The 27192-nt window shown below is 38.4% G+C and overlaps 1 protein-coding gene across 1 annotated transcript in view; it reads right to left on the reverse strand.

Annotated features, from left to right (window-relative positions):
• NKAIN2 (sodium/potassium transporting ATPase interacting 2) overlaps window positions 1–27192 on the reverse strand; it is a 644621-nt gene that overhangs the window by 156702 nt on the left and 460727 nt on the right. Inside the window, exon 5 of the mRNA XM_052646092.1 lies at window positions 13250–13450. Coding sequence (XP_052502052.1) covers window positions 13250–13450 — 201 coding nt within the window. The remainder of the gene's footprint in view (window positions 1–13249; window positions 13451–27192) is intronic.

Below are 27192 nucleotides of genomic sequence, written 5' to 3' on the forward strand. Positions count from 1 at the left end.
GGCAACCCACACTGGTGTTCTTACCTGGAGAATCCCATGGACAGAGGAGCCTGGTGGGCTACAGGGTCGCAAAGAGCTGGACATGACTGAAGCGACTTAGCATGCACACATACAGCTTTAAGGCCTGGAGAGATAGGAGTTAATACACGAACTGATTGTCAGTCAGAATAAGAGCTAACGTTCAGCTTTCAGAGTGTTTCAGACTTGTGTGGTGCAGTAGGAGAAGCCGAGAGACCCTGCAGAACGGCTGGAATAGACGAAAGCTGAGGATAAGAAGAAAATTCTGTGTTAGCTAAGTGTATGAGTTTCTCTAATCATGTCATTGGCATCATGTAAATGCCAGACACCATTTATATACAGCTTAGATACAGCAGATGTTGGCATTTAAGTATAGGTTGCTCTGAGAGAAAATTGCCCTTGAATGGAAGAGGAAGTGTACTGTCAGAGAAAAATGATTTTCTCAGTTAACAGTTATAACCCCAATAATAGAATTGTTGTCAACCAGAGGTTGTGGGGTGGGACAGGAGGAAAGAGGTAATGATACCTCAATTCCAATCGAAAAAGGAAAATCAGCTTCAGTTTAAATTGCGGATATGTGGGTTGTATACATAGAACCTTCTCCTCCCTCTCTGCTCAAACCTCAAGGCTTCATGTTAAATGGAACAAATCACATCCTTCGTGGTTCTGCTCTGTTTGGTACAGCTGCCTGCTGCAGGTGGTGCCCTAAAAATATATTGTTTGTTTATTTTGCAATAGAGCAGTCTGCAGAGTGGTACCTAAAAGTGCAGCAGCTCCCTTCTCTTTCTGTCAGTGAACCAAATGATGAAAGGCTAAGACCCCTGTCAACCTAGAAGAAAGGACCCAAATAAGAGGCACAGGTACTGCCTGAGGCTCTGCTCCTGATAAGTTCCATTTTCTTTGGATTCATGAAGCAAAGCTGAGAAGCAGACTATCTGTTATCAGAGGCTCTGACTGGGTTTCAGGGAAGTAAGGCCAAGCAACACACCACCATTGTTGGGAGAATCATTATATTTCTCTGGAAATTAATATCTGTAAGCATATGGGTCTAAAGGGAAGGAAGAAAAACGTGTAATGGATCACAAAAGGAAAATAAAAGCACAGATTAATCTTAGGTCAGTGTTCACATAGATGCCTTTCAGTTGAGCCTTCAGTGCTTTTTTATTCATTATTTTAAATGATCAAATAATTGTCACAGCCAGACTGACAGGGCACTCAGTTTACTGTTTACCGTTGTTGAACACAACACAATAACTTCTATTTGAAAGTGTTTTATATGTGAGAGTTAAAATAATGATACACAAAATCATATTTTCCTTAATATTATTCCAGACTTTCCCCATTGAATGAAACTGTAAAAAGACATTCACCAAAATTTCAAGGTTTGCATGAATTAATTGGCATAGAGGGGTCACTGGTGATAATGAGTCATGTCAATCCAACTTTGGCACAGTCTGATGGATGATAAAGTAAAATGTTATACTAGAAGGGATTTCCTAGAAAAAGCTTGAAAACTATTGACTTAAACAATCAAATATTTCTCTAAAATTCAGTGATATGGAAACGCCCTGGATTATTAACAGGGATGGAGCCATGTTTGCAGTTAGCATTAATCCAAACAGTCACATGGAAAGAACTCCTTCATTAAGTATAATACAATACTATGAATAGTTAGGAGAAGAATAGAAGTGAGAAATATATTGCATGAGAAGTTGGTTTCGACTCGTCGGGCTACTGCTCGAGAGAAATTTAACAATGGGTGGGAGTTGGCACACATGTAGCCATGGAGCCTTAAGGACAGGCCTAGGCATGAAAATAATGACTGGAAATTGTATACCCAGCGTGGAGGACTGTGTGGGCTGAGGACAGTAGGGTTTAAAATCCCATTCGTAGGACTGGTAAAAGCAAACGGTATGGAGAGACTATCACAGATGGTTCTTTTTCTACTGTGTAAACAATATTTAGCTTAAGTGTGTTTGCCCATATATTTATTCTTTTTCACTCAAGTATAAGACACTAAACAATAAATTATCTCTTGTATTATAGGTATCATTATAAATCATTTTTACATCCTTCTTTTGAGATGACTTGCTGTTATTTAACAACTATAATGCATTCTACTATTATTAATTCTATCACTGTGTGTAGAAGTTTCTGTGAAGAAGAAATTTCCATCGAAGATGTATTTCTCAAAAATGTGTATCATAATAATTGATCATGCCTGGAAAGACATCTTAAAGGCAATGATATTATATATGACCAAGGAAGATGGTAGCCTTTGTTGAAGTTCAACAGCTTGTCATGTTTTCAAAAATACTCCATTTTACTATATTTTTATATACTTTTTTCTTTCTGAAATAATTTATGACTATAAAGTTAAATACAAGAAATGGGATTCTACTGGGTCTACTGTATAATACTCTATGGAGGTAATTTCAACTTTAATATTATTCAAGAAAACCCAATTATTATTGGTTTGTCATAGGCTATAATCTTCTCTACCATGTTAAATGTATTGGTATTTTTATTCCATGGTGTTTCTAAGCATAATGTGATAAATCAAGTGATATTATGCTTTGGGAGTAAGCAAGTGCTTCAAACATTACATATAGAAGCAGATACTGTAATCTGATGATAATGGTTGATATGGGATAAAACTTGCCCCATGTAGGCTGGTGTGTTGTTACACTAAATAGTATCACACTGGCTTTAAGAATCATGGTTCTGTCCGGGGAGTAAGTAAGCTTAGTGGGATTTAGTTCATTTTTGCACACCACTGCGAGTGAACCTGACAAAATAGTAATGTTCTCCAGAGCAGTGGAAGGAACTGAGCTAAGGAGAAAATAAATATACCACCTTTATTGTTTTCAAGGCAGTTTCTTAGACATTATCTCATCTAGTTCATAATTACAAAATAGTTTATTATACAGCTGGGTGTAAAATTTAAGGATTGTTACTCCCAGACTGTGAATATTTTACCTGATAGTTCTGAACTTGCATGTAGGGAATACTAGTGGATATTAAAGGCAAGAAAAAAAATCTTAGATTTAGTTTGACTTTAGAGACTGTTCAAGTTCTTGTGCTCTGTTTGTTCACAGACTCACAAAACTGCTCACCAATATACAAGGACACCTTTCAGGAATAAAGCAAAATAAAATAAAGGGCATGATAACTGATTGTTCAGGGTTTATTTTTACCAAAACTTGATTGACATCTGTGGATAAGACATGAAGGTGTTATACTCTGAAGTGATTATGTTCAAATGAATTTGTTATTTTCTAGAGAAATTGAGAGTAGATTAGAAATTTAAACATGTGCCCATTTCAGAAGTATCCATTGGTCTCAATATTTCTTACTATCAGGGGTAAATCCAGTTGGGGTTCTAAACTTGGTTTGTAGAACATCATTTATGTGTTTTGGAACACTCAGTTGTACCAAAAAATGTCCTTTCCCAATTCTATTTAGGACTTCCCTGGTGGCTCAGACGGTAAGGAATCCGCCTGAAATGTGGAAGAGACCTGGGACTGATCCCTGGGTTGGGAAGATCCTCTGGAGGAGGGCATGGCAACCCACTCCAGTATTCTTGCCTGGAGAATCCCCGTGGATAGAGGAGTCTGGCAGGCTGCAGTCCATAGGGTTGCAAAGAGCCGGACACAACTGAGTGACTAAGCACAATTCAATTTACCACCTTCTTTCTCCTAATTAAGCAACTTTGTCCATTGGAAAAAATCTCCTGTTTACAATTGAAATTTGATTCTTCTTCCCATATATCTGTGATGATTTGTATAAACTATTCTGATGTTACAGAAAGATAAATCACATTTATTTCCTTTACTGACAAGCAGGTCTCTGTATCTGAATACCTGGGAGAACAGGAGTTGAAACAGTGTGTTTAGTATTTGAAGCCAAGCAGCAAAGCTGTTGAACCATAATGGGAGCTAGGAAAAAAACTGAATGCTTGCCATTCTGTCCATTTCCATCACACGCAACAAGCAGTTTTGTGCTAAAAACTTTTGAACAGTTTTGGACATTGGACTAGAATCAGAAGTTCTACACCAGCTCACTGTTCAGTGTGGAGGTATGGTAAACAGTGTTTAAGTACATGAATTCACTATTTGACCATAGGTTAGTTATGTGAGTAACTCTTCCCTGTTGCTCAAATGGTAAGAATCTGCCTGCGATGCAGGAGACTAGGGTTTGATCCCAGGGTCAGGAAAATCCTCTGGAGAAGGGAATGGCAATCCACTCCAGTATTCTTTTTTTAAAAATTAATTAATTTATTTTAACTGGAGTCTAATTACTTTACAATATTATGGTGGTTTTTGCCATACGTTGACATAAATCAGCCACCACTCCAGTATTCTTGCTTGGAGAAGTCCATGGACAGAGAAGCCTGGTGGGCTTCAGTTCGTGGGGTCTCAAAGAGTCAGACACAACTGAGCGACTAACACACACGTACGCAACTAGTCATATAACTTATGTGTTTGACCCTGCAATACAGGAAGGGAAGTGACTCTTAAGGCCCGGAATGGAATTGGTAGAACAACCAGAACTGTGGTACCATCTTGGCATATAAAATCATCTGCCTGACCAAGCACCTTGCTTTTCTATGCAATTCATATTTGAGGAATCAGCAATAAAAGGAAAGGGATGGGACTGATATTTCTGTAGAAACTTTTGAAAAATATACCCACCTCTGCCCTATCTCAGATAAAAGGACAAAAAATTTCTAGAAGTATGTTTATAGTAATCTTTTAAACAGCTAGGTAAGTAATTCCTAGTCTCAGCTGACATTAGCAATCTGGGCTTTAGGGGAATGTATGGGGGATCCATACATTCCCCTAAAGCCCAGATTGCTAATGTCTAGAGAATCCCAGGGATGGGGAAGCCTGGTGGGCTGCCATCTATGGGGTCGCACAGAGTCGGACACGACTGAAGCGACTTAGCAGCAGCAGCAGCAGCAGCATGGGGGATCCAAGACCGCCCTCTCAGCACTACCTGAGAATTAAAGGCCTGCTTCTTGTGCTCTGGCTCAGTCTGTAGGGACTGAGGAAGGAAGGAAGGAAAGAAGGAACAGGAAGAAAGAAGGAAGAAACCACTGCTTTAGATTAATGGCCTCCGAACATTTTGGCTCCTACATACCCTGAAATAAATTTTTTAAAATTCCACTTGAAACTATGTGGGCTTGAAGCTGTCTGCATTTGAAATTCATATTTGATTTTTTTCATCATTTGTATAAATGGCTTCAAAAGCACTTTATTTTGGTATAGCATACATGTCAATATATTTTAAAGATATATTATTTGCTCTTATATATCCAGTGGAATTTGAATACTGCTATGATGTGTTCACTTTCTTTCATTTAAGAACACATGTACATACTTCTATAATGATCATTATGTAAAAAATAAAATTTCATTTGATGTACATTTTTGATTAATACTAGAATGGGATGGAGTTTAGCATGAATTCTATTCTAGTTGTTTTTGTATAGGTATTTATTTATTATAAATATATAATATAAATAAATATATATTATATATAATACTATATATAAATATAAATATTTATGAATAATATATGAAGCAAATATAAATATACAAATATATTATAAGTGATATATTACATATTATAAATATATAATATATTAGGTATATATTTATTTAGGAAAAATATTGTTCTTTCAAAAATAGAGAAGTAGTGAAGGCTTTTTGTTACATCACTCAACTTCTGCAGCTTCCTTGAAATTGGGTGCCACATTTACATATTTACCTATCATAAGAATTATTTCAAGTAGTCTACCAATTGGTAAGTCTATAAGGTTTTCCTTCAGTTTTAATGGAAGCAAAGAATTGGAAAGTTCTCGATTTGCAGCAGCAATTTCTGGGAGGTATACAAAGAACACCACCAAGATAAAATGAACAACAATTATACTTATAACTCTTTCTCATAAAGGCACCTAGATTAATCTGATGCATATAAAATTTGTGGGAAATACTTAATTTCAATATATTTGTTGATATAATATTTTTGTCCATGAAAAGTATGTGCCTCAAGTGTATTTGAATCAAATTATGGAGCTGCATTACTTTACTAGCGTGTGAGATGAGTACAATTGTGCGGTCAGGCTTCAGCAATACATGAACCATGAACTTCCTGATGTTCAAGCTGGTTTTAGAAAAGGCAGACGAAGCAGAGACCAAATTGCCAACATCTGCTGGATCATCGAAAAAGCAAGACAGTTCCAGAAAAACATCTATTTCTGCTTTATTGACTATGCCAAAGCCGTTGACTGTGTGGATCACAATAAACTGTGGAAAATTCTGAAGAGAGATGGGAATACCAGATTACCTGAGCTGCCTCTTGAGAAATCTGTATGCAGGCCAGGAAGCAACAGTTAGAACTGGACATGGAACAACAGACTGGTTTCAAATAGGAAAAGGAGTACGTCAAGGCTGTATATTGTCACCCTGCTTATTTAACTTCTATGCAGAGAACATCATGAGAAACGCTGGACTGGAAGAAACAGAAGCTGGAATCAAGATGGCCGAGAGAAATATCAATAACCTCAGATATGCAGATGACACCACCCTTATGGCAGAAAGTGAAGAGGAACTCAAAAGCCTCTTGATGAAAGTGAAAGAGGAGAGTGAAAAAGTTGGCTTAAAGCTCAACATTCAGAAAATGAAGATCATGGCATCTGGTCCCATCACTTCATGGCAAATAGATGGAGAAACAGTGGAAATAGTGTCAGACTTTATTCTTTTGGGCTCCAAAATCACTGCAGATGGTGATTTCAGCCATGAAATTTCCTTTCCTTACTCCTTGGAAGGAAAGTTATGACCAACCTAGATAGCATATTGAAAAGCAGAGACATTACTTTGCCAACAAAGATCCATCTAGTCAAGGCTGTGGTTTTTCCAGTAGTCATGTATGGATGTGAGAGTTGGACTATGAAGAAGGCTGAGCGCTGAAGAATTGATGCTTTTGAACTGTGGTGTTGGAGAAGACTCTTGAGAATCCCTTGGACTGCAAGGAGATCCAACTGGTCCATTCTAAAGGAGATCAGTCCTGGGTGTTCTTTGGAAGGAATGATGCTAAAGCTGAAGCTCCAGTACTTTGGCCACCTCATGTGAAGAGTTGACTCATTGGAAAAGACTCTGATCCTGGGAGGGATTGGGGGCAGGAGGAGAAGGGGACGACCAAGGATGAGATGGCTGGATGGCATCACTGACGCGATGGACGTGAGTCTGAGTGAACTCTGGGAGTTGGTGATGGACAGGGAGGCCTGGCATGCCGCAATTCATGGGGTGGCAAAGAGTTGGACACGACTGAGCGACTGAACTAAACTGAACTGAACTGATGGAGCTGCAGGTTTGGCTAATCAGTTTTTGTAAAATGACAATTTCAGTAACATAAATGGCCAAATCATTTTTCATTGCATAACAGACATACCAGATCAAATTTACATTTTGTCTTAAAAACACTGTCTTTATTTTTCAGCTCAAATATTTCATCTCAAGTAAACGACATCCACATTGTCATCCTTGCACTTCTGAATACAACAATAGCTGGGTATCATCTGCTCACACCATTTTTCCCACTCACCTGTTTGAAATGGTGCAAGTTCACAACTTAGATTTAATATTTGCCATTTTAATAGCAACTTCCACGGCTAAGTGAAAATCAGAATCCAAATCTTTGAAAATCAAGCTTCCATGGATGTGTTTCCAGATTACAGGGAAAAAACCAGCAGGAGCAGTAAGGCCCTTTACTCTCATGCATACACCACACCCTTCAGCAACATTCAGAGAAACAACATGTGCCATTACCAGAGCAACCCCAGGTCAACTTGGATAAAGTTTGCATTCAGAATTTTGCAAATTTCTTTACCAGTTATATTCTTAGGCAAATCCTAGCAAGCCAGATAGCAAATGTATATCATTAACTGGAAACAATTGGAAACATCTGCTGCTGCTGCTGCTAAGTCGCTTCAATCCTGTCCAACTCATGTGGGACCCCATAGATGGCAGCCCACCAGGCCCCCGTCCCTGGGATTCTCCAGGCAGGAACACTGGAGTGGGTTGCCGTTGCCATCTCCAAACTCTATCCATTTGAAAGGCACATATTTTACCTTCAAAATTTGTTTCAGCACAGTATGTTGAACAATGATTTCCATCATTTCACGCACTCTACAAAGTTTTATAGAGAATAGATGTAACTGAGGGATAAACTTGGCAGTGAACCTATTTTTTTTAGCTATGAACAGTGTACCGGAACCTTTTCTAAAGTTTTCTGTGACTTCCCTGCTAATTTGTAGACAGTTTCTAAACCAGTTTTAATGGCTGCAGGAAATAGTAAGCTTATTTATGTTTTTACCAATATCCTCTACTGGTCTCTTAAAAAATTAATAGTCAACTTGCTTAGAAGTGTGTCAGAAGTAAAAGAAATAGAGGAAAATGTAGCCTAGCAATTTTGGTTGGAGAACTTCATGTTAAATTTAGAGACATTGGTCCTCTGAGCGACTTCACTTTCACTTTTCACTTTTATGCATTGGCAAAGGAAATGGCAACCCACTCCAGTGTTCTTGCCTGGAGAATCCCAGGGATGGGGGAGCCTAGTGGGCTGCCGTCTTTGGGGTCGCACAGAGTCGGACACGACTCAAGTGACTTAGCAGCAGCAGAGAAGAAAGGGATTTTGTTTTCCAATGAATTGTCTGGATATGTTTCAAAATAAAAGTTACTTCAGTTATTAAGATAAAAGTTTCCTTTAGTGGTTCATTTATTTACCTTTGTTTGTAAAGCTACTCCCTTTTCATTGTGTTGGTTACAGGAAGTGAGGTATGTGTGTGTAATACAAATAGAAGGGGGAAAGGTGCAAGCAGTGGCAGATTTCCTCTTCTTGGGCTCTAAAATCACTGTGAATGGTGACTGTAGTCATGAAATTAGAAGACGATTACTTCTTGGCAGGAAAGCTATGACAAACCTAGACAGTGTGTTAAAAACCAAAGACATCACTTTGCCGACAAAGGTCCATATAGTCAAGGCTATGGTCTTTCCAGTAGTCATGTGCAGATGTAAGAACTGGACGATAAAGAAGGCAGAGTGCCAGAGAACTGATGCTTTTGAACTGTCGTGCTAGAGAAGACTCTTGAGAGTCCCTTGGAAAGCAAGGAGATCAAACCAGTCAGTCCTAAAGGAAATCAACCCTGAATATTCTTTGGAAGGACTAATGCTGAATGCGGAAGCTCCAGTATTTGACGACGTGATGCTAAAAACTGACTCATTGGAAGAGACCTTGATGCTGCCTAAGATTGAAGGCAGAAGGAGAAGAGGGCAACAGAGGATGAGATGGTTGGATGGCATTACCGATTCAATGGCCATGAACTTGGGCAAACTCCGGGAGATGGTGAGGGACAGGGAACTGTTGCATGCTGCAGTCCATGGGGTTGTGAAGAGTCGGAAACGACTTGGTGATCGAACAACGACAAGTACAGGTGAGATATATATACCTCCCTTCCCCTCACCCATGGAAGACATAGCTAATTAATAATGGCATTCTTTGCTACTGAAGAGAAGTCTGAATTTGGAGTTTCATGAATCTGTTACGCATCAGCTGATGCTGGCATGCTGGTTTAAGCCTGTCTTCCTATCCTTGGTACTGAGAAAAACTTAGATTAGTATGTCCGCCCTCCACAGGTACTAGGTAAGAAATCTTGGGAAAGGCTTTGAGTCTGTCCTGCTGCTCTCCCAAGACTGTTACACAAATCAAAAGATTAAATTCCTATAAATGCATTTTGTAAATCATACAGTTATAGTCACATTTTCTGAAGAAATCAGGTTCATTGTGTTGTAATGTAAACAGCATCATCTCTTTAGTTCATCTCCTCCTGGGCTTTTTCCATACATATTTATTTTATCTATTTTGTAGGTGCAGTTTTTTAAAAAAATTGGATTTTATTAAAACTGTGCACACCTGTATTCCCTTTGAACGTGATATCTGATCCTAACTAGAAGAAAATGCTGCTGGAGAAGGAGAACGCTGGAAACCTCACACCTGGCTGATCATTATGATGCTGTGGCAGTCCTTTCTGCTCGGCTGGAGGCTGTGTGATTAATAGCCTCTCTTCCCAATTATGTGGATATTATACTCTTCTTCCTTTGGCTGGAGATGGGAGATATCTTATGAATGTGCAATGCAAATGTGGGCTTTGTGAATGCTAATTTCAAAATCAGCTAGGAGTTGATTGGCAGGAAACCGAACAATGGGGTGACAGGCGTGCCAGGGGTTAGGAATCTGTGAAAGAGAGGCTGAGTGAAGGTGGAGAAAAAGAGCTGGAGAGATTTGGAGTTAATCAAGAGCCGTTGCTGGAACAGCAGCCATTTATGAAAGCAGATCTAAGCCAGATATCCTGGAAGAGAGGGTAGCTTCAAAGACAGGTGAAAGAGAAGTGTGGGAGTTTAGCTGACCACAAAAAGCAGGACAGAGCTAAGAAGCCAAGATGATGCCATAAACACCACAAGCCACGTTTGTGTACCACGTTCCCGAGGTGTGCCTGTCTGCCCTGGGTGTGTACCCTGAGGAACTATGCCCATTTCTGACCTTGACAGCCTCAAGGTCAGAGATGCTGTCATTTGTTTCTCTAGATGCCAGCAGGGAACATCACTCAGGAAATGTTCACTGGACTGGACTGAACTAAACATTGTGTTTTCAGGAGGATGATTTGAGTAACAGGAGAAGGGGAGAAGCAGAGAAGCAGAGATTCAAGCCGCTGTTTCATCCCTTGTTGTTGTCGAGTCAGTAAGTCGGGTCCCACTCTTAGCAATCCCATGGACTGCAAGCAGCATGCCTTAAACAGGGCAAAAGAAGTGATCAGAATGACTGTACGAACATATTTAGTTGGAAGGCTTCTGCTAACTGGGCAGAGCAGATTGTTCAAGATCAACCCTGTTTTGGTTTGCATTCTAAAAAACTAGTTAAGATGAGCTAGGTTTTCTACATAGCAGATGCTTTCAGCCCAAGGCTGGCTAGACAATAACAAACCCAAAGATAGAAAGTGTATGGAAACTTTTCCAAAAAACTGGCTTGGGCTGCTGACTTACTCTCTCAGGTGATCCAGTCAGCATAGCAAAAGAACTCCCCCAGAAGGAAGAGCAGGTGGAAAGGGCAGAGGTGAAGATGCCGCATCCTGTGATGACCTGCGCAAACTATTGCTCCACTCAGCTGGGGGCAGTGTCGACAGGAGGATGGAGAACCAGCAGCTTGATATATTGGTCTCATCTGCTCTTAGAGACACTCCATCCATCTTCTCTACACTCTAGCCACTTTGCTTTTACAGATGATTTTTACTTATGTAAAAATATTTTTTTCTTTGGGCAGTATGTTAGCCTCAACACATGTTTCCATGTCCAAATGTCAGCAAATTATCTGTGAACCAGAATTTCACGGCAGTTTAATAAATCTGTGAGTATAGTTTATTCATACACACATTAATTCAAATAACTCTCTAAAATAGTCATATATTTAACTATCCATGCACACAGACTATACATTTACATCATCCTTGACACATCTATGGAAGTTTTCCAAAAATTATGGACACAGTTAAAAAAAAAGATAAAAAGGGAGTTTCAAGGAAGGAACAAGGAAGAAACATTTTCTCTAAAATTCCTCTGTAACATGTAGGAAGACATTTTATCTGTCACTAAATACCAGAAATATTTTACTTTTCCCATATGAGAATGAATGCTTCACCTAAATGAATTTTACATAATGAAATGACTAGTTCCATTCCATCAAATCTCACTTTACTTAAATATGATAAAAATGAACAGTTATAGAATTTAAAACTATCATGGAAGCTTTTTTTTTAAAATTAAGAAGTGCTTCAGGTTGGACACATTCAAGGGAGATCACTCAGTGCTTTAGCCAAGAACGTAATTCAAATATTGTGGAAATAATTTATGCTGCTCCTCAAATATTTACAGTTCTTCCTCCTTTCTGGCTGATTTGTGATTGGGTAGGAATCTGGGTCTAGTTCTGGACGATGAGCTGTGGGCAGTGAGCTCCCTCTCTCAAGCAGGAGCATTTTTGTGCCAGTGTAGACACTTCAGACCTCTTCCTGCCATCTGGCATGGCAGCCATGATGACTGAGATGGTGGCTGTCTCCTATCCTTGTTTCCTTAGCAACCAGTGATTGGTCAAACTTCTTGCTCACCCATAAGAATAAACCTCTGTGGTTTTCAGTCACAGAAGCTTGGGAAGTGCTCACAGCACTGCATATATAGTATATAATTATATGTGTATATGTATGTTTAGATATATTCCTCATTAAACAATATAATAACTATCTATTAGTTATATAATCTAATACACACACTTATGTACTTTTTTAAAATTCCTGAAGAGTTTTATATGAACCAGCTGGTACCATTCTACCCAGAACATTTTATGTCCTGTTATTTAAGAATTGTGAGTTACTGTCATTCTCAAAGTAATTAACTAAAGAAAGGTAAAAAAAAGATTCTATTTGTATTATTTGTTGTTAAAAATTAAGACTGTGGACCTCAACTGAAGATCTACATAGAGCCTAAGAAAATACACATAGATCTGCATACATGATCTGTAATAAATGGAGACATGTATAATAAAGTTGCCTTAACTTTATGAATCCCACAAAATTACACATTTAGTATTAGCGAAAGTTCTTCTCAAGAAACGGAGGTGTTAATCTCTTTATCATAGGAATATAATGTAAAAAATGTTTTATATAACATAGTAATATATTATACAAATGTGTTCTATAAATATACAAAAACAAAGGAATTATTTATAACTCCAACTTTCTTCCTGTAGAGGGAGCATTATTTATTGGCAGAATACTATGAAAAATAGGGGTGTGATAATCTAGAAGTAGAATTCATAGAAAAGCTGAATTGTTTTGAAAAAGAGAGACGGTGATAAAAGATGATGGATGGTACCTGGGGGAAATCTAAGAAGAAGATTTTAAGGGAGAAGGGAATTCCCAGAATGAACAGCATACCCAGAAAGAATCACTCGGTCCATGACATAGCCTGGTTTAACCTGACAAATCCCTGTTAAAAGTGGCAGTGATTAGGAAAAAGCACACAGCCACCTTCTATCCACAGGTTCCAACTGCGTGTGCTGAGTATACACAGAAATAAAACAATTCGGGAAACACTAGAAGGAGTGGTTGGCTGTCAACACTTACTGCGAGGACAATCTGGAGGGAACTGTGAGCCACTTCTATGTACTGGTACTCCAGAAAACACCCTGAGACCGTGATGTAGCGATGGTCTTCTGGCGCCCAGTCTGGGGCAGGAGTCACTGATGTCACCGTACATCCTGGTCCATTCTCCATCCACCAAGATCGGTGCATTGAAATATTAAAAGTCAGGATAAGGTCTGTTTCCTGCAAGAAGACAATTTAAAAGGATGAGAATTACTTCACAAATGTTAGCTTATTTGGACTGATTTGCTTTAGTTTCCCATTTTGAAATGTGTTTTTTTCCCCTTCCCTTGCTGTATTTTATACACACAAAGAGCAAATGTGCTCAGTTGTGTCCAATTCTTTGAGACCCCATGGACTATAGCCTGCCAGTCTCCTCTGTCCATGGAATTTTCCCGGCAGGAACACGGGAGTGTGTTGTCATTTTATAGGGAGAAAAGTAGCTAGATCTAAAGTCAAAGTTCCACCCGGAAAATATGTGTCCGTTAATTTCATTTATGAAGGTTTGCCTGACTACAATAATATAAATAAGAGTATTATTAGTAAAACTGTCAGACTTACATTGTTATACTGAAAAATCTTAGCTTTTAGAACTTGTAAGTATTACAATGGGAGTGGTTTTAACTATTTTGTCAACTGAAGTTCATCTTAAAAGTGCTATTTTCCTCTCCCTTAGAATATTTACCTTTCGTACATTTTTTAAGGGGCTTACCTGGTGACTCAGAGTGTAAAGAATCTGCCTGCAAATGCAGGAGATCCTGGTTTGATCCCTGGGTTGGGAAGATCTTCTGGAGAAGAGAATGGCTCTCTGCTCCAGTATTCTTGCCTGGAGAGTTCCATGGAGAGAAGAGCCTGGCAGGTTACAGTCCATGTGGTCACAGACAGCTGGACACGACTAAAGTGACTAACTTGCATTACACATTTTAAATGTTAAAACTGTACATCAGTCTGGCAAAACACCCTGCTTATTTAACTTATATGCAGAGTACATCATGAAAAACGCTGGACTGGAAGAAACACAAGCTGGAATCAAGATTGCCGGGAGAAATATCAATCACCTCAGATATGCAGATGACACCACCCTTATGGCAGAAAGTGAAGAGGAACTAAAAAGCCTCTTGATGAAAGTGAAAGAGGAAAGTGAAAAAGTTGGCTTAAAGCTCAACATTCAGAAAATGAAGATCATGGCATCCGGTCCCATCACTTCATGGCAAATAGATGGGGAAACAGTGGAAACAGTGTCAGACTTTATTTTTTTGGGCTCCAAAATCACTGCAGATGGTGACTGCAGCCATGAAATTAAAAGATGCTTACTCCTTGGAAGGAAAGTTGTGACCAACCTAGATAGCATATTCAAAAGCAGAGACATTACTTTGCTGACTAAGGTCCATCTAGTCAAGGCTATGGTTTTTCCAGTAGTCATGTATGGATGTGAGAGTTGGACTGTGAAGAAGGCTGAGCACCGAAGAATTGATGCTTTTGAACTGTGGTGTTGGAGAAGACTCTTGAGAGTCCCTTGGACTGCAAGGAGATCCAACCAGTCCATTCTGAAGGAGATCAACCCTGGGATTTCTTTGGAAGGAATGATGCTAAAGCTGAAGCTCCAGTACTTTGGCCACCTCATGCGAAGAGTTGACTCATTGGAAAATACTTTGATGTTGGGAGGGATTGGGGGCAGGAGGAGAAGGGGACGACTGAGGAGGATATGGCTGGATGGCATCACGGACTCGATGGACGTGAATCTGAGTGAACTCTGGGAGTTGGTGATGGACAGGTAGGCCTGGCGTGCTGCAATTCATGGGGTCGCAGAGAGTCGGACACGACTGAGCGACTGAACTGAACTGAACATAATATTGTGGTTAGTGGTAAAATATGTAAGACCTTTACTTAATAAAACAATGTAGCTTGCCCCTCCATTGTTATTTTAGAAAATCAGGATCTTTCCAATCTTGCCCACTTCCACTATAAGATTGGTCATAATATTTCTTAGAAAATATCCTTAGCAAATTATTGAAGGGTGAAGATAGTTAAGTCAACAACTCTTTAGATGAGGTATAGCATGTTAGGTGATGTGTAGCTACAAATGGAATGAAGGTAGTGTCTGCGCTACAGAGCTTGAAATCACATACACAAATGTGGAGCTATCAGTAGCACAGGGACAAATGTTGTTTTCTAGCAAGAGAATGGTTAGAAGAAATGCGCAGATACATCTTAGTATTTAACAAGTCATGAGGGAAGATGATTTCTAACAGAGCGTTTCAGTGGTGGAAATGGAATTATTTCAGTGGTAAAGCTGGAAGATAATCATAGATGCCAGCTACTCTTATTCCAAAATGAAGTGCTTAATAGAAAATATTAAGATATGTCCACTTAAACTGAACTTACGAAAGCGTTGAACATAACTGATCAGGGAATTTGGGGAGGGGAAAGAGTATTCCCCTTTTAATGTGCTAAGTCACTTCAGTCGTGTCCGACTCTCTGTGACCCTATAGACTATAGTCTGAACTATGTTATGAGTCTCATCATCTCCATAGAGTGGTGGTGGTGGGGGAGGGGATAATTTCTTTTTTCTTCAAGCCTATTGAGAAAGGCTTCAAAATGTCCTTGGAACCTGGGATATACAAGAGACTGGTTTCTGACTCGGAGAAGGCAATGGCACTCCACTCCAGTACTCTTGCCTGGAAAATACCATGCATGGAGGAGCCTGGTGGGCTACAGTCCATGGGGTCGCTAAGAGTTGGACACAACTGAGCAACTTCACTTTCACTTTTCACTTTCATGCACTGGCAAGATGAATTTCGAAATAAAGCTTATGACTGGAGCTACCGTTAAGTGGTCAAACGAAGAGTCTGGTTTTTATTGCATTAGTTGATTTTTGATGGTGAATCAGTGTAGTATAAATCCCACTTGGTTGTGCTGTGTAGTTATTTTTGTACATTGTTGAATTTTGTTTGAAAACATTTTGTTGAGGATATTTGCATCTATATTTGTATAGGTATTGATACGTAATTTTTTGTAATGTTGTTACGTGGGTTTGGCACTAGATTAACACCAACTCATAAAATCAGTTAGGGAGTTTTCCATTTGCTTCTATCTTCCAGAACAGACTGCAGAAAATTGAGACAATTTATTTCTTAAATGCTTGGTAGAATTCACCAGTGAACCCCTCTGGGCCTGGGGCTTTCTGTTTTGAAAAGTTATTAATTGATATAAATATTGAACATACATATTTACATTCAGTATATTAAATGGATATAGGCCTATTTCTTCTTGTGTGACTTTTGGTAGTTTGCGACTTTAAAGCAATGTGTCTGTTTCAGTCCGTTTCATCTAGATTATCAATTTTGCAGACATGGAGTTCAGCTCTATACTTAAGTCTCTCTTCTCTACTGTAGCAGTTAAAATAAAATCTATCTTGCCATTTTTAATAAGTGACCGGTGCATTTTTTTCTTAACACCTCTCATACCTTTCTCTTACTTGGTTTGCTCTCATTTCACAAAGTACATAATTCACTAGTTATTTTTAAGAATAGGTGAATGACTTAGTCTGGAGTGTTTTTACCTTAACTTTATATTAATTGACTGATATTTTGGTTGGATATATTCTTTTTTGTTGAAAATCATTTTCTCTCAGAACTGTGTGGACATTTCTCCGTTATGTTCTACTTTCTGTTATTACAGTTAATAAATCTGATGTCATTTTGTTCCCTGTATTTTTTATGTAACCTTTCATTCTTTTGTTCTCTTGTGTCTTTTTGTTTCAAAAAGTGAAATAGTTCAAAAACATCAAAAAGTGCATAAGATAGTCTGAAAAAACCATTATACCCACCACTCAGTTTCATTAAATCTTACGTTATATTTGCTTTAAGACATTTTTAAATAAAATTTTATACATGTAAATGATGCCTCATCTGAGGTTTTCCTAAATATGATTTCCCTCTCTCTCTCTCCACAGATAATTAGTATCTTGATTTTAGTGTTATTATTCTCATGAAAGTTTTTTGTAGTTTCACTGAATATTTACTTATTTATTAATAATATAATATGAAGGTTTTTTAGGTTTTAAAGTGTTTATGTACTCTGTCATATATTTTGGTTCCCTGTTATATTTTAAAGGTTTATTTATATAAAAATTTTTAGCTTCAAATTCTGAACTTCAGTAAGACAGTATCCTGATGGGTTTCTTTTTCACTTAGTTTGTAGAGCATCTGGAGGGTCTTTCCATCCAAGAGCCATTTACTTTCATTTTAGAAGTCAACCTACATTATACCTTTAGTGGTTCCCTCCCCTCGACTTTTTCTGTTACTGCAGTCAGTTCCTTTCAGACAAATTCCTATCCGTCTTCCAGGATTGATCTCTTACATATCTTACATTTCTCTTTAGTCTCTTGGAGATTTTCTTTACCAAGTCTTCTCAAACTTATAGAACTATATCTTTAATTTTTAATACTTTGAACTTTCAAGAGCTAATTCTTCTCCAATTATTGATTTTATATAGTTAACATTGTTGAATTGTTTCCTGGCTATAACTTTTCTTATCTTCTGCATACTTAATATTTTAAATTGTGTTTCCTACATTGTTTTAGATTTATCAAAGTTACTTATTTTTACTAAATAAGTAATCAGATAAATAAAGAATATTAACAGTAATTATTAAGGATCTATCATGTGCCCTAGGCAATGTTCCTACCTTCATGAGTGTTAATTTTGCAGTGGGTGAAATGGATAACAAATATATAAATGTATGAAAATATCTATGTAATGGTTAATATATGCAGAGATATAAACTCAAGTAAAGAAATAGAGTAACAAAGAATTCGGTGCTGGGGGGAGGGTAATGCAATATTACATATATTAGTAAGAAAAGATGTCTCATTATTTTGTATTTGCACAGGGCTCTGCATGAAGTGTAGGAGTAAAGAGAGCAGGTATGGGAACAGCATTCCAAGCAGAGGGAAGAGCCAGTGGGAACACCCTGAAGACTTTCTATTATGTTTATTTTTTTTTCTGACTTTCCTATTTGAGCTGTTCCTTAGAACTCTCTCATGAAAGTTCTTACCAAAGAGAAACTAAAACTTGATTGGCATTTTGTCATGCATCAGTGGGCTAATCAGCTGGTGTCTTTCACACATGATTACTGGGCACCGCCTTCCAAGTGCTCCATTTGTAGAGACTGGTATAACTTTGTTCTGGGTCTTCCAGCTAATCTATGGCTACACACCAGACCACAGCCTTCCTGGGTTGAATGGAGAGGAACTGATGGTTTTGCTACATAATATGCAGGCTTTTTTTTCACTATACAGCCTTTAATTTAATGCTCATGAATTCAGAAACTTAGCTTGTACCGCCAGTATTCTCGCCTGGAAAATCTCATGGACAGAGGAGCCTGGTGGGCTATAGAGTCCCACAAGACTTAGCAACTAAACAACAGCAACGTGTGCTTCAAAGGTATAACCTATTCAGAGGAGAAGTATGGTTGCACAGACTAAAGGAAGAGCCTCAGCACAATCTAACTTCCTCTTGAACAGATCATTCAGTTCTTCCCATTTTCAATCCTGGACCTCACATACTCCTCCTCCTTCTAAATCCTGACTTTCCAAAGGGTTCCATGCACACTGGAACCCACTGCATGATCATAAGTTTTAGGTTTTTCCATTTTTCTAAATCACTTGCTAATCCTCTGTCTACTTTCTGTCTTCCAAAAACTGTCGACACTTCTTGTCCATTCTCTTTTTACTGTGTGTTTATCTATTTTTTTTTTTTTATTCTTTAGTATCATTTGGTGGAGTTTCAGGATGAAATGTAAGTGCATATATTCAACCAGCAATCATTAATTGGATAGTTTCTAGAATTAGCTTATTTTCTTATTCATTTTCATGTAGACACTTAAACAAAAGGTCTCTGTGTTTGTGTGTGTGTGCATTATTTTATCACAAAATATAAATTCCTGCTTGTAAAATAGACAATAGAAAGGCCCCCTTGAAGTCCCTTTACGTGCAAAAGAAATTCCTGAGGTGTGAACTGCTGCTCCATGCATAATTGATAGATTATTCAATTCCCATATGCTTTGTAATTTTGCGTTCAAAATTATAAGGACTTTTGAGACAAAGAATGAGTCTTGTTAGCACAAAATAAGGCATAAAATCACAACCAATCCATATAACCAAATTTTCTATGGATTCACACTGAAAAACATATAAGATAGGTTCAGAACTGTAAGATTCAAAAACTTTTTTTTAATCTAAAAAGACTTAATAATTATATGTTCAGACCAGTATAGTGATAAAAATTTCTATCAGTATATTTATTCATCTCTCTTAGTAACTCTTCAAAAAGTTCAGATTAAAGGACCTCATTATGGTCATGTCATTTTTCAAAATAGCAGGGTCTGATGTGTTGCATGAAAGCTGTTATTAGGCTTATAAAGTTGTTTCTGATGGGGTTGTATGTATTCAGGGCAATGTAAGAAGCCTAATTGCTCAACAAAAAATAAGCAAGCATTTGATAATTAAAAAAAAAAAGTTTGACAAGTAAATGAGAAAATGCTACTAGTAATGTCTAAGAATTTCAACGTAAAGCTAAAATTTGCTTTCATAATTTATGGCATTTGATGCATAATCTATTCTAATTGTAAGGAACTGATTCTATATTGCAGGAGTTAGAAGGAGAAGTTCAGAGTGATAAGCTTCGAGCTGTAGTTTAAAAAGCCAGAAATATTTTCTTAGATTTTTGGAATTTTCTTACTTAGTTCTTCTTTTTGAATAATAATATTGAGATTTGATTCTCTCCCTGCTGTAGATTGCTTAGTTAATGTCTGGAAGTCTAGTTATCAGTATTCCAGTTCCAGTTCCAGTTCAGTCGCTCAGTCGTGTCTGACTCTTTGGGACCCCATGAATCGCAGCATGCCAGGCTTCCCTGTCCATCACCAACTCCCGGAGTTTACTCAAACTCATGTCCATCGAGTCAGTGTCAGTATAGTTACTAACAAATATTAATTGTTCATATACTATATGCAAAATAGTCTACCAGGCCATGACAAACAGAAGAGATATAAAACTGTAATCTCTAACATTACAGGGCTTATTTTGGAGGATGAGATATATGGGGATAAAATATAACAATAAAAGGAATAATGTGATAAGTGAGAGATGGGGACCATCTGTGTCTGGGAACTCAGAGAGTGTGTTGCCTGTGGGCTCTGGTGGGACAGACTTTCAGAGATGGGAATGCTAGCTGGGGTCTGAAACAGGATCCAGGTTAGAAAGATCCACAACCTGGAGGAAAAAGACCATTTTAGGTAGCATGCTGCTGCTGCTGCTGCTGCTGCTGCTGCTGCTGCTGCTGCTGCGTCACTTCAGTCGTGTCCGACTCTGTGTGACCCCAGAGACGGCAGCCCACCAGGCTCCCCCATCCCTGGGATTCTCCAGGCAAGAACACTGGAGTGGGTTGCCATTTCCTTCTCCAATGCATGAAAGTGAAAAGTGAAAGTGAAGTCAATCAGTCTTGTCCGACTAGTAGCGACCCCATGGACTGCAGCCTACCAGGCTCCTCCATCCATGGGATTTTCCAGGCAAGAGTACTGGAGTGGGGTGCCATCGCCTTCTCCGGAGAAATAGTCTAAAGTACATTAAAACATACTTCTGGTGATATTAGAGGAATGCCAAACAAGCACATTTAATGATATGAAGCAAACTTTAACAACAATAAAAATCCTCTGGAAGGTCAAAATATTTATATTAATAAAAGCATATATATTTAGACGTTAGGGCTAAGAGAAGTAGTTAGGATTGAACCTGTGATTTGAAAGGCATTGGTAATTAGCTGATGATATGGAGTTGGGATAGTGGGAAAGGCTATATTTGACACCAAGAATCACTTATTCTCAATGAACTCATTTTTCACAACCAATACACCCTGGGTTAAAGTTTATAAGATCATCAGAAAGCACTGTGTTATATCTCATTGCCAGTATCTACATGTGGATACTAATTCATAGGAAACTGAAAAAATTCATTCAAATTATGATCATTCATTGCTTATTTCCAGCTGGTGAACTGAATATTCTAACCCTAAATATGACTGTTTTCTTCTGTTATACAGTCTGTTCTGTTCTTTTGTTAAATATATAGTCCATAGAATTCTCTCAGCCAGAATACTAAAGTGGGTGGCCTTTCCCTTCTCCAGGGGATCTTCCCAACTCAGGAATTGAACCCAGGTTTCCCACAATTGCAGGCAGATTCTTTACCAGCTGAGCCACACAAGGGAAGCCCAAGAATACTGGAGTGGGTAGCCTATCCCTTTTCCAGCAGATCTTCCTGACCCAGGAATCGAACCAGGGTCTCCGGCATTGCAGGCAGATTTTTTACCAAATGAGCTATCAGGGAAGCCCTTAAATATAGCTGTTTTCTTCTGTGAATATATACTGAAATCTATGCAAACCTGCTTATACATATAAAAACTCTATTGCTAAATTTATCCTGGTAACACAAGAATCTGAAAACAAATAATTATTGTTCGAGATCCCAGGAAGAAGGAGCTAAGAAAACATGGTTTTGAGAAGATACTCAAAATTACAGATGCACTTTATTAACAAGTTGAATGAATGTTGCACGCATAGGAATGTAGCCCAGAACAGAAGGAAGTTTGTATCAACCAACTCCAAAATCCAAAGATGTAATTCATCCTACTGTGATAAACTGAAGTAGATGGAACATCAAATGTACATCTGTGCCCCATTATGGATCATAATTCAGTATGATACCGTTGGTATTGCTAGCTCCAGTTCCTGTCTTTAGTTATTCAAGGAAAGATTAAGAATTTTCCTGTGAGCATGAAAAACATTACAAACACCGCTCTAAAATCAAATGAGGAAAATCTGATATTTGGATTTCTAATATAGAATGTTTAAAGTTCATCGCCATTATATGTTTTCATTGTTTCTTGCCTGGAAACAGGTTTCTCATGTCTGTGTTGCAATAAAGGCCATTATTTCACTTTTCTAAATCTTATTCTAATTGCCACCTTGGTCCAGATAAATGTTTTATGTTCCCCCACAACTGGACTGCACCCTCCGTATTGTGTGAGCATTGTTGCAAACATTTTAATGAGATCCTCTTCAGTACTTCCTTTTAGAGATTCCCTGCCGGTAAAGAATCTGCCTGCAATGCAGGAGACCCTAGTTCGATTCCTGGGTCCAGAAGATCCCCTGGAGAAGCGAATAGCTACCCACTCCAGCATTCTGGCCTGGAGAATTCCATGGATTGTATAGTCCATGGGGTCACAAAGAGTCGGACACAACTGGGCGACTTTCACTCACTTCCTATTAACATCCTGCACTTACCTCTGCATTTTTTCCCTTTTAAATTATTTTTTATTAGAGTGTAGTTGCTTTGCAGTGTTGTCTTAGTTTCTACTGTACAACAAAATGAATGAGCCATGCATATATATACACCCCCTCTCTTTTGGATTTCCTTCCTATTCAGGTCATCACAGTGGATTATATAGAGTTCCCTGTGCTAGACAGCATCTCCTTGTTAGTTATCTATATTACATATAGTATCAATAATGTATTTAAATTAATTCTTTGGGCTACCCCTTCTAACAGCTTTTCTTGATTAATTCCTTTCCTTTTTCAAGATCATAATGTTATACTTGCTGTGTGTGTATATATATATATACATATGATGAACAAAATCATCTTGGACCATTGTTTTCTTCTTGTGAGTAAAGGGGTATGTTAAACCCCAATATAGTCACTGTTCCTGCTCAAGAAATGCATATTAACTCTTAGCTAGAGAAGAAAGTCTGCATTTGGAATATAAGGAATTTCATTTCAAGGTGATCCTTGTATGTTGTGAGAGAGCTGTAAAGAAGGAAGGGAGAGAAGGAGGGAGGGAAAGGAAAGGAAAAGAAAAGATTGCAAGGAAAAGAAAGAATTCAATAAGGAAGCTGCCATACTATGTTAAAGTTAATTGAACCTCCAGGCGCAGAATTCTTGATTATTTTTTTACTTCCAAAGTTAGGACTTATCAGCAATGAGTGGGATCTAAGTTTGGCAAAATGAGTCTTGTCTCTTTCACACCCTTCCTAACAGATGCTAGAGGCAGAATTTTCTCAGCTGGTTACCATAATGAAAGATCAACTTCTCACTGACTTCATAGTTTTCGATGTACTGAAACCTCTTCAGGCAGCTTTTCCTGCTGTTTTTTCACTTTCTCGTTTGTTCCCTCCCTGCAGGTATCTTTTCGCTTTTTGTGAGTGTTCCTTTCCCGTCTAAGAGCTTTGTAAAGTGATCTGCATTCACTCTAGGGGATCAGGGAGGCAAAGGACGGGTTAGCTATTTCAAAAGATGTCACTGCCATTTTGGCACTCATCTGAAGGCCACCATTTTCTTTGTTTTTAAAGCACTTGTATGTGGATTTTTAATTGGCGCAGAGGCTGATGATCCTGAAGGCGTGGTGACATTCAGGAACACTGAAATGTCCTCCTCAGTGGTCCCCCACCATCACTGGCCGTCATTATCCCACCTAGATGTACAGTCCACCCCCAGTACTTACATCACCATTTTTCCAAAGTTGGAAATGCTGGCATGGATAGTATCTATGCTTGCCTCCAAAGATTTTAACTTATCAATGGAATTGAATTGCGAGAACAATCACATTTTGATCCACAGTTCAAAGTGTCTCTTAGTTAAATTTGTTACCAGAAATGCTAATAAAGTTTTATGTCCTTTCCTTTCTTTGTTCACTCTCTGGGAGAGAATAAATCATGGGAATATGACCAAAGAATGGTAGCAAGATGGAGAGGAGCCAAGTGCTAATGTTATTAATGCTTAAGTTTATGTAGTCATTTTTTCAGTTACTGAGAAGGACCATAACTAGAAATGAAATGAAGTACTAATGAATACAAAATTTGTAAAATCTATGTAAATCTGTTCATTTCAAATATAAATATCTCCTAGTTCATTATAAATTCTTCAGCTTATTGTTAAGTTTGAGAAAATATATATGCTGCAGAAAGAGAGGGAAACTATGGATTTATTACCTAGTATATGCCTCAACAACATTTAGAAGTAGAGATTACCACCTTTATTTAACAGAAGAAAAAAATGAGGCCTGGAGGGCATATATAATTGCATGAAGTTATTTTTATGAAAGATGAAAGTAGGTTTCAAACCTATTTTTGTCCAACTTCATGCCTTCCCCTGGACCTTTCTGCATCTTAAAGAAATTCTTTTTTACCTCCAAATCAGTCATTGCCAAAACACCATATTTGGTACTCTTCAGGAGAAAGTTTAGAGTAAAAAACGGTGGACTCATAATTCATATACCATTTATTGAAAAAACTTCTAAATGCTGTTCAGAAGCCTACACAGTGCTATAAAAGACCTTGACATGTCCTCTTAGGTGGTTTGCCAACACTGATCCAAAATTCATTGTGCCCTGCATTTACAGTCGAGGTATATCAGCCATGCATTTGGATGAAGAAGCTTTTAAAGCTATTTTAGTTGTACTTTATTCACATGAGAGAATTTTTTTTTAAGTGGTAAGATTTGTCTCTTGTCTTGTTTTACCCCGGCAAGTACATAGATCAATACCGCCTAGAATTTGTGGAGACAAATATAAATAACCCTCTAGGTCTAAATAAAACACCTCTTAAGTATATGTACCTATTCTCTTTGGATGGCTTCCAAAGAGGTCTTTGCAGCTTTCATAATGGACAAGACCAAGAGGCTCCCGGTGGGAAAGTCACGGTCTAGACGAAAACACTGAGAAACAACAGAAAGGCTCAGTACTTTCCTATAGGGAAGCACGCAGTTCCTTACTCTCCTTTATAAAGAGGGGATATCCTTCCCAGAAGGTCTGAGAGAACATAGAAGTGGAAGCTGGGGACACAAATATGAGGAAAGGAATGACCCAGTAATTTTGCTGCAGAAGTGAAAAGATGAGGAAGAAGTAAGGCAGAGGACCAGAGAGTAGTTTGTTCCAGACATGGTGCTGATATTGCCACAGCGTCAGTCACAACCTCAGTTCAGTTCAGTTCAGTCGCTCAGTCGTGTCCGACTCTCTGCGACCCCATGAATCGCAGCACGCCAGGCCTCCCTGTCCATCACCATCTCCCGGAGTTCACTCAGGCTCACGTCCGTCAAGTCCGTGATGCCATCCAGCCATCTCATTCTCTGTCGTCCCCTTCTCCTCCTGCCCCCAATCCCTCCCAGCATCAGAGTTTTTTCCCGTGAGTCAACTCTTTGCATGAGGTGGCCAAAGTACTGGAGTTTCAGCTTTAGCATCAGTCCTTCCAAAGAAATCCCAGGGCTGATCTCCTTTAGGATGGACTGGTTGGATCTCCTTGCAGTCCAAGGGACTCTCAAGAGTCTTCTCCAACACCACAGTTCAAAAGCATCAATTCTTCGGTGCTCAGCCTTCTTCACAGTCCAACTCTCACATCCATACATGACCACAGGAAAAACCATAGCCTTGACTAGATGGACCTTAGTCGGCAAAGTAATGTCTCTGCTTTTGAATATACTATCTAGGTTGGTCATAACTTTTCTTCCAAGGAGTAAGCGTCTTTTAATTTCATGGCTGCAGTCACCATCTGCAGTGATTTTGGAGCCCAAAAAAATAAAGTCTGACACCGTTTCCCCATCTATTTCCCATGAAGTGATGGGACCGGATGCCATGATCTTCGTTTTCTGAATGTTGAGCTTTAAGCCAACTTTTTCACTCTCCACTTTCACTTTCATCAAGAGGCTTTTTAATTCCTCTTCACTTTCTGCCATAAGGGTGGTGTCATTTGCATATCTGAGGTTATTGAGTCACAACCTAGTCCTTATTTAAAAGATGCTTCCTTCCAACTCACCCTTTTCCTTCACGCTCCTACAGAAAGCTATCATTCTCTGTCAAATGTTCTTTTCTACTTATTGGTGATTCTCTTCTCAAGAGTATCAAAAGTGACCTGAGAAGTCTTGTGAAAAGTAATAGCTTAATAATTCCCCATTCAAAAGCTCAGATTCATAAACCAAGAGGCAATTTGAATTTACATTGTACACGTTAGCTTGTCCAAAATGAAGTTGGAAATCTCATTGAGAAAAACAGTTGTGAACAATTTTAAGTTATAGGTGGATTTTGTTAAGCTACCTCAATAAAGGAATAATAAAGTAACTGCTATTTTCCTGCAATGGACATAGGGATTATGTGACACCCAACCTTCTCATTCACCTGAGGGATCTTTTGCAGTCTCTTGGTCAGACTGTTTTAGAGTTTGCATCTGAAGACAGACACTGACAAAACTACGTTCTTTGTCTAAAGCAGTTGTAGGGTCTAAAAACAATGTCTTATGAGGCATTTTGAGAGAATTTGCGTTGAATTGTTTGGAAAAGACTAAAAGGGATACTTATAATTGCCTTCAAATATTTAAAGAAATATAAGAAAAACAGAGGGATCAGACTCATTTATATTTAACTTTAGGGAGAAGCCAAAGATTCAAGCCAATGAATTTATCTGGGAGGTAAGGCAGACAATGCTCAAAGGATTAGAAGTGCTCCCGTAGGGGTGATATTGTGAGTAGTGAATCCCTGTAGCTTCTAGTATCCAAGCAAAGGCTGGGTGGTCCTTCAAGAGTGAGAGTTACACTCAAAATCTGCACAATCTCTTCCCTTAAAATGATTCTGTGATTATGTGAGTAGAGAGAAACTAAAGATCATATATGACATGAATATCTATTACCTAGGTTTACTCAGTATCACTGAAATAGACAGGGAATGTAAACTACAGAGCATATCACTCAGTCTAGTTCATATGAAATGACTTAGAAAAATAAGCTATAATTTAAAATCTATAAATGACTAGTTTATGCCCAACTGTTAATAATCTGCTTCTATTGACAACTACTCATTTTAGCTCTTAAATATACTGCACTATGCTG

The sequence above is a fragment of the Budorcas taxicolor genome, chromosome 9 (genome assembly GCF_023091745.1).
Source record: "Budorcas taxicolor isolate Tak-1 chromosome 9, Takin1.1, whole genome shotgun sequence".
NCBI lineage: Eukaryota > Metazoa > Chordata > Mammalia > Artiodactyla > Bovidae > Budorcas > Budorcas taxicolor.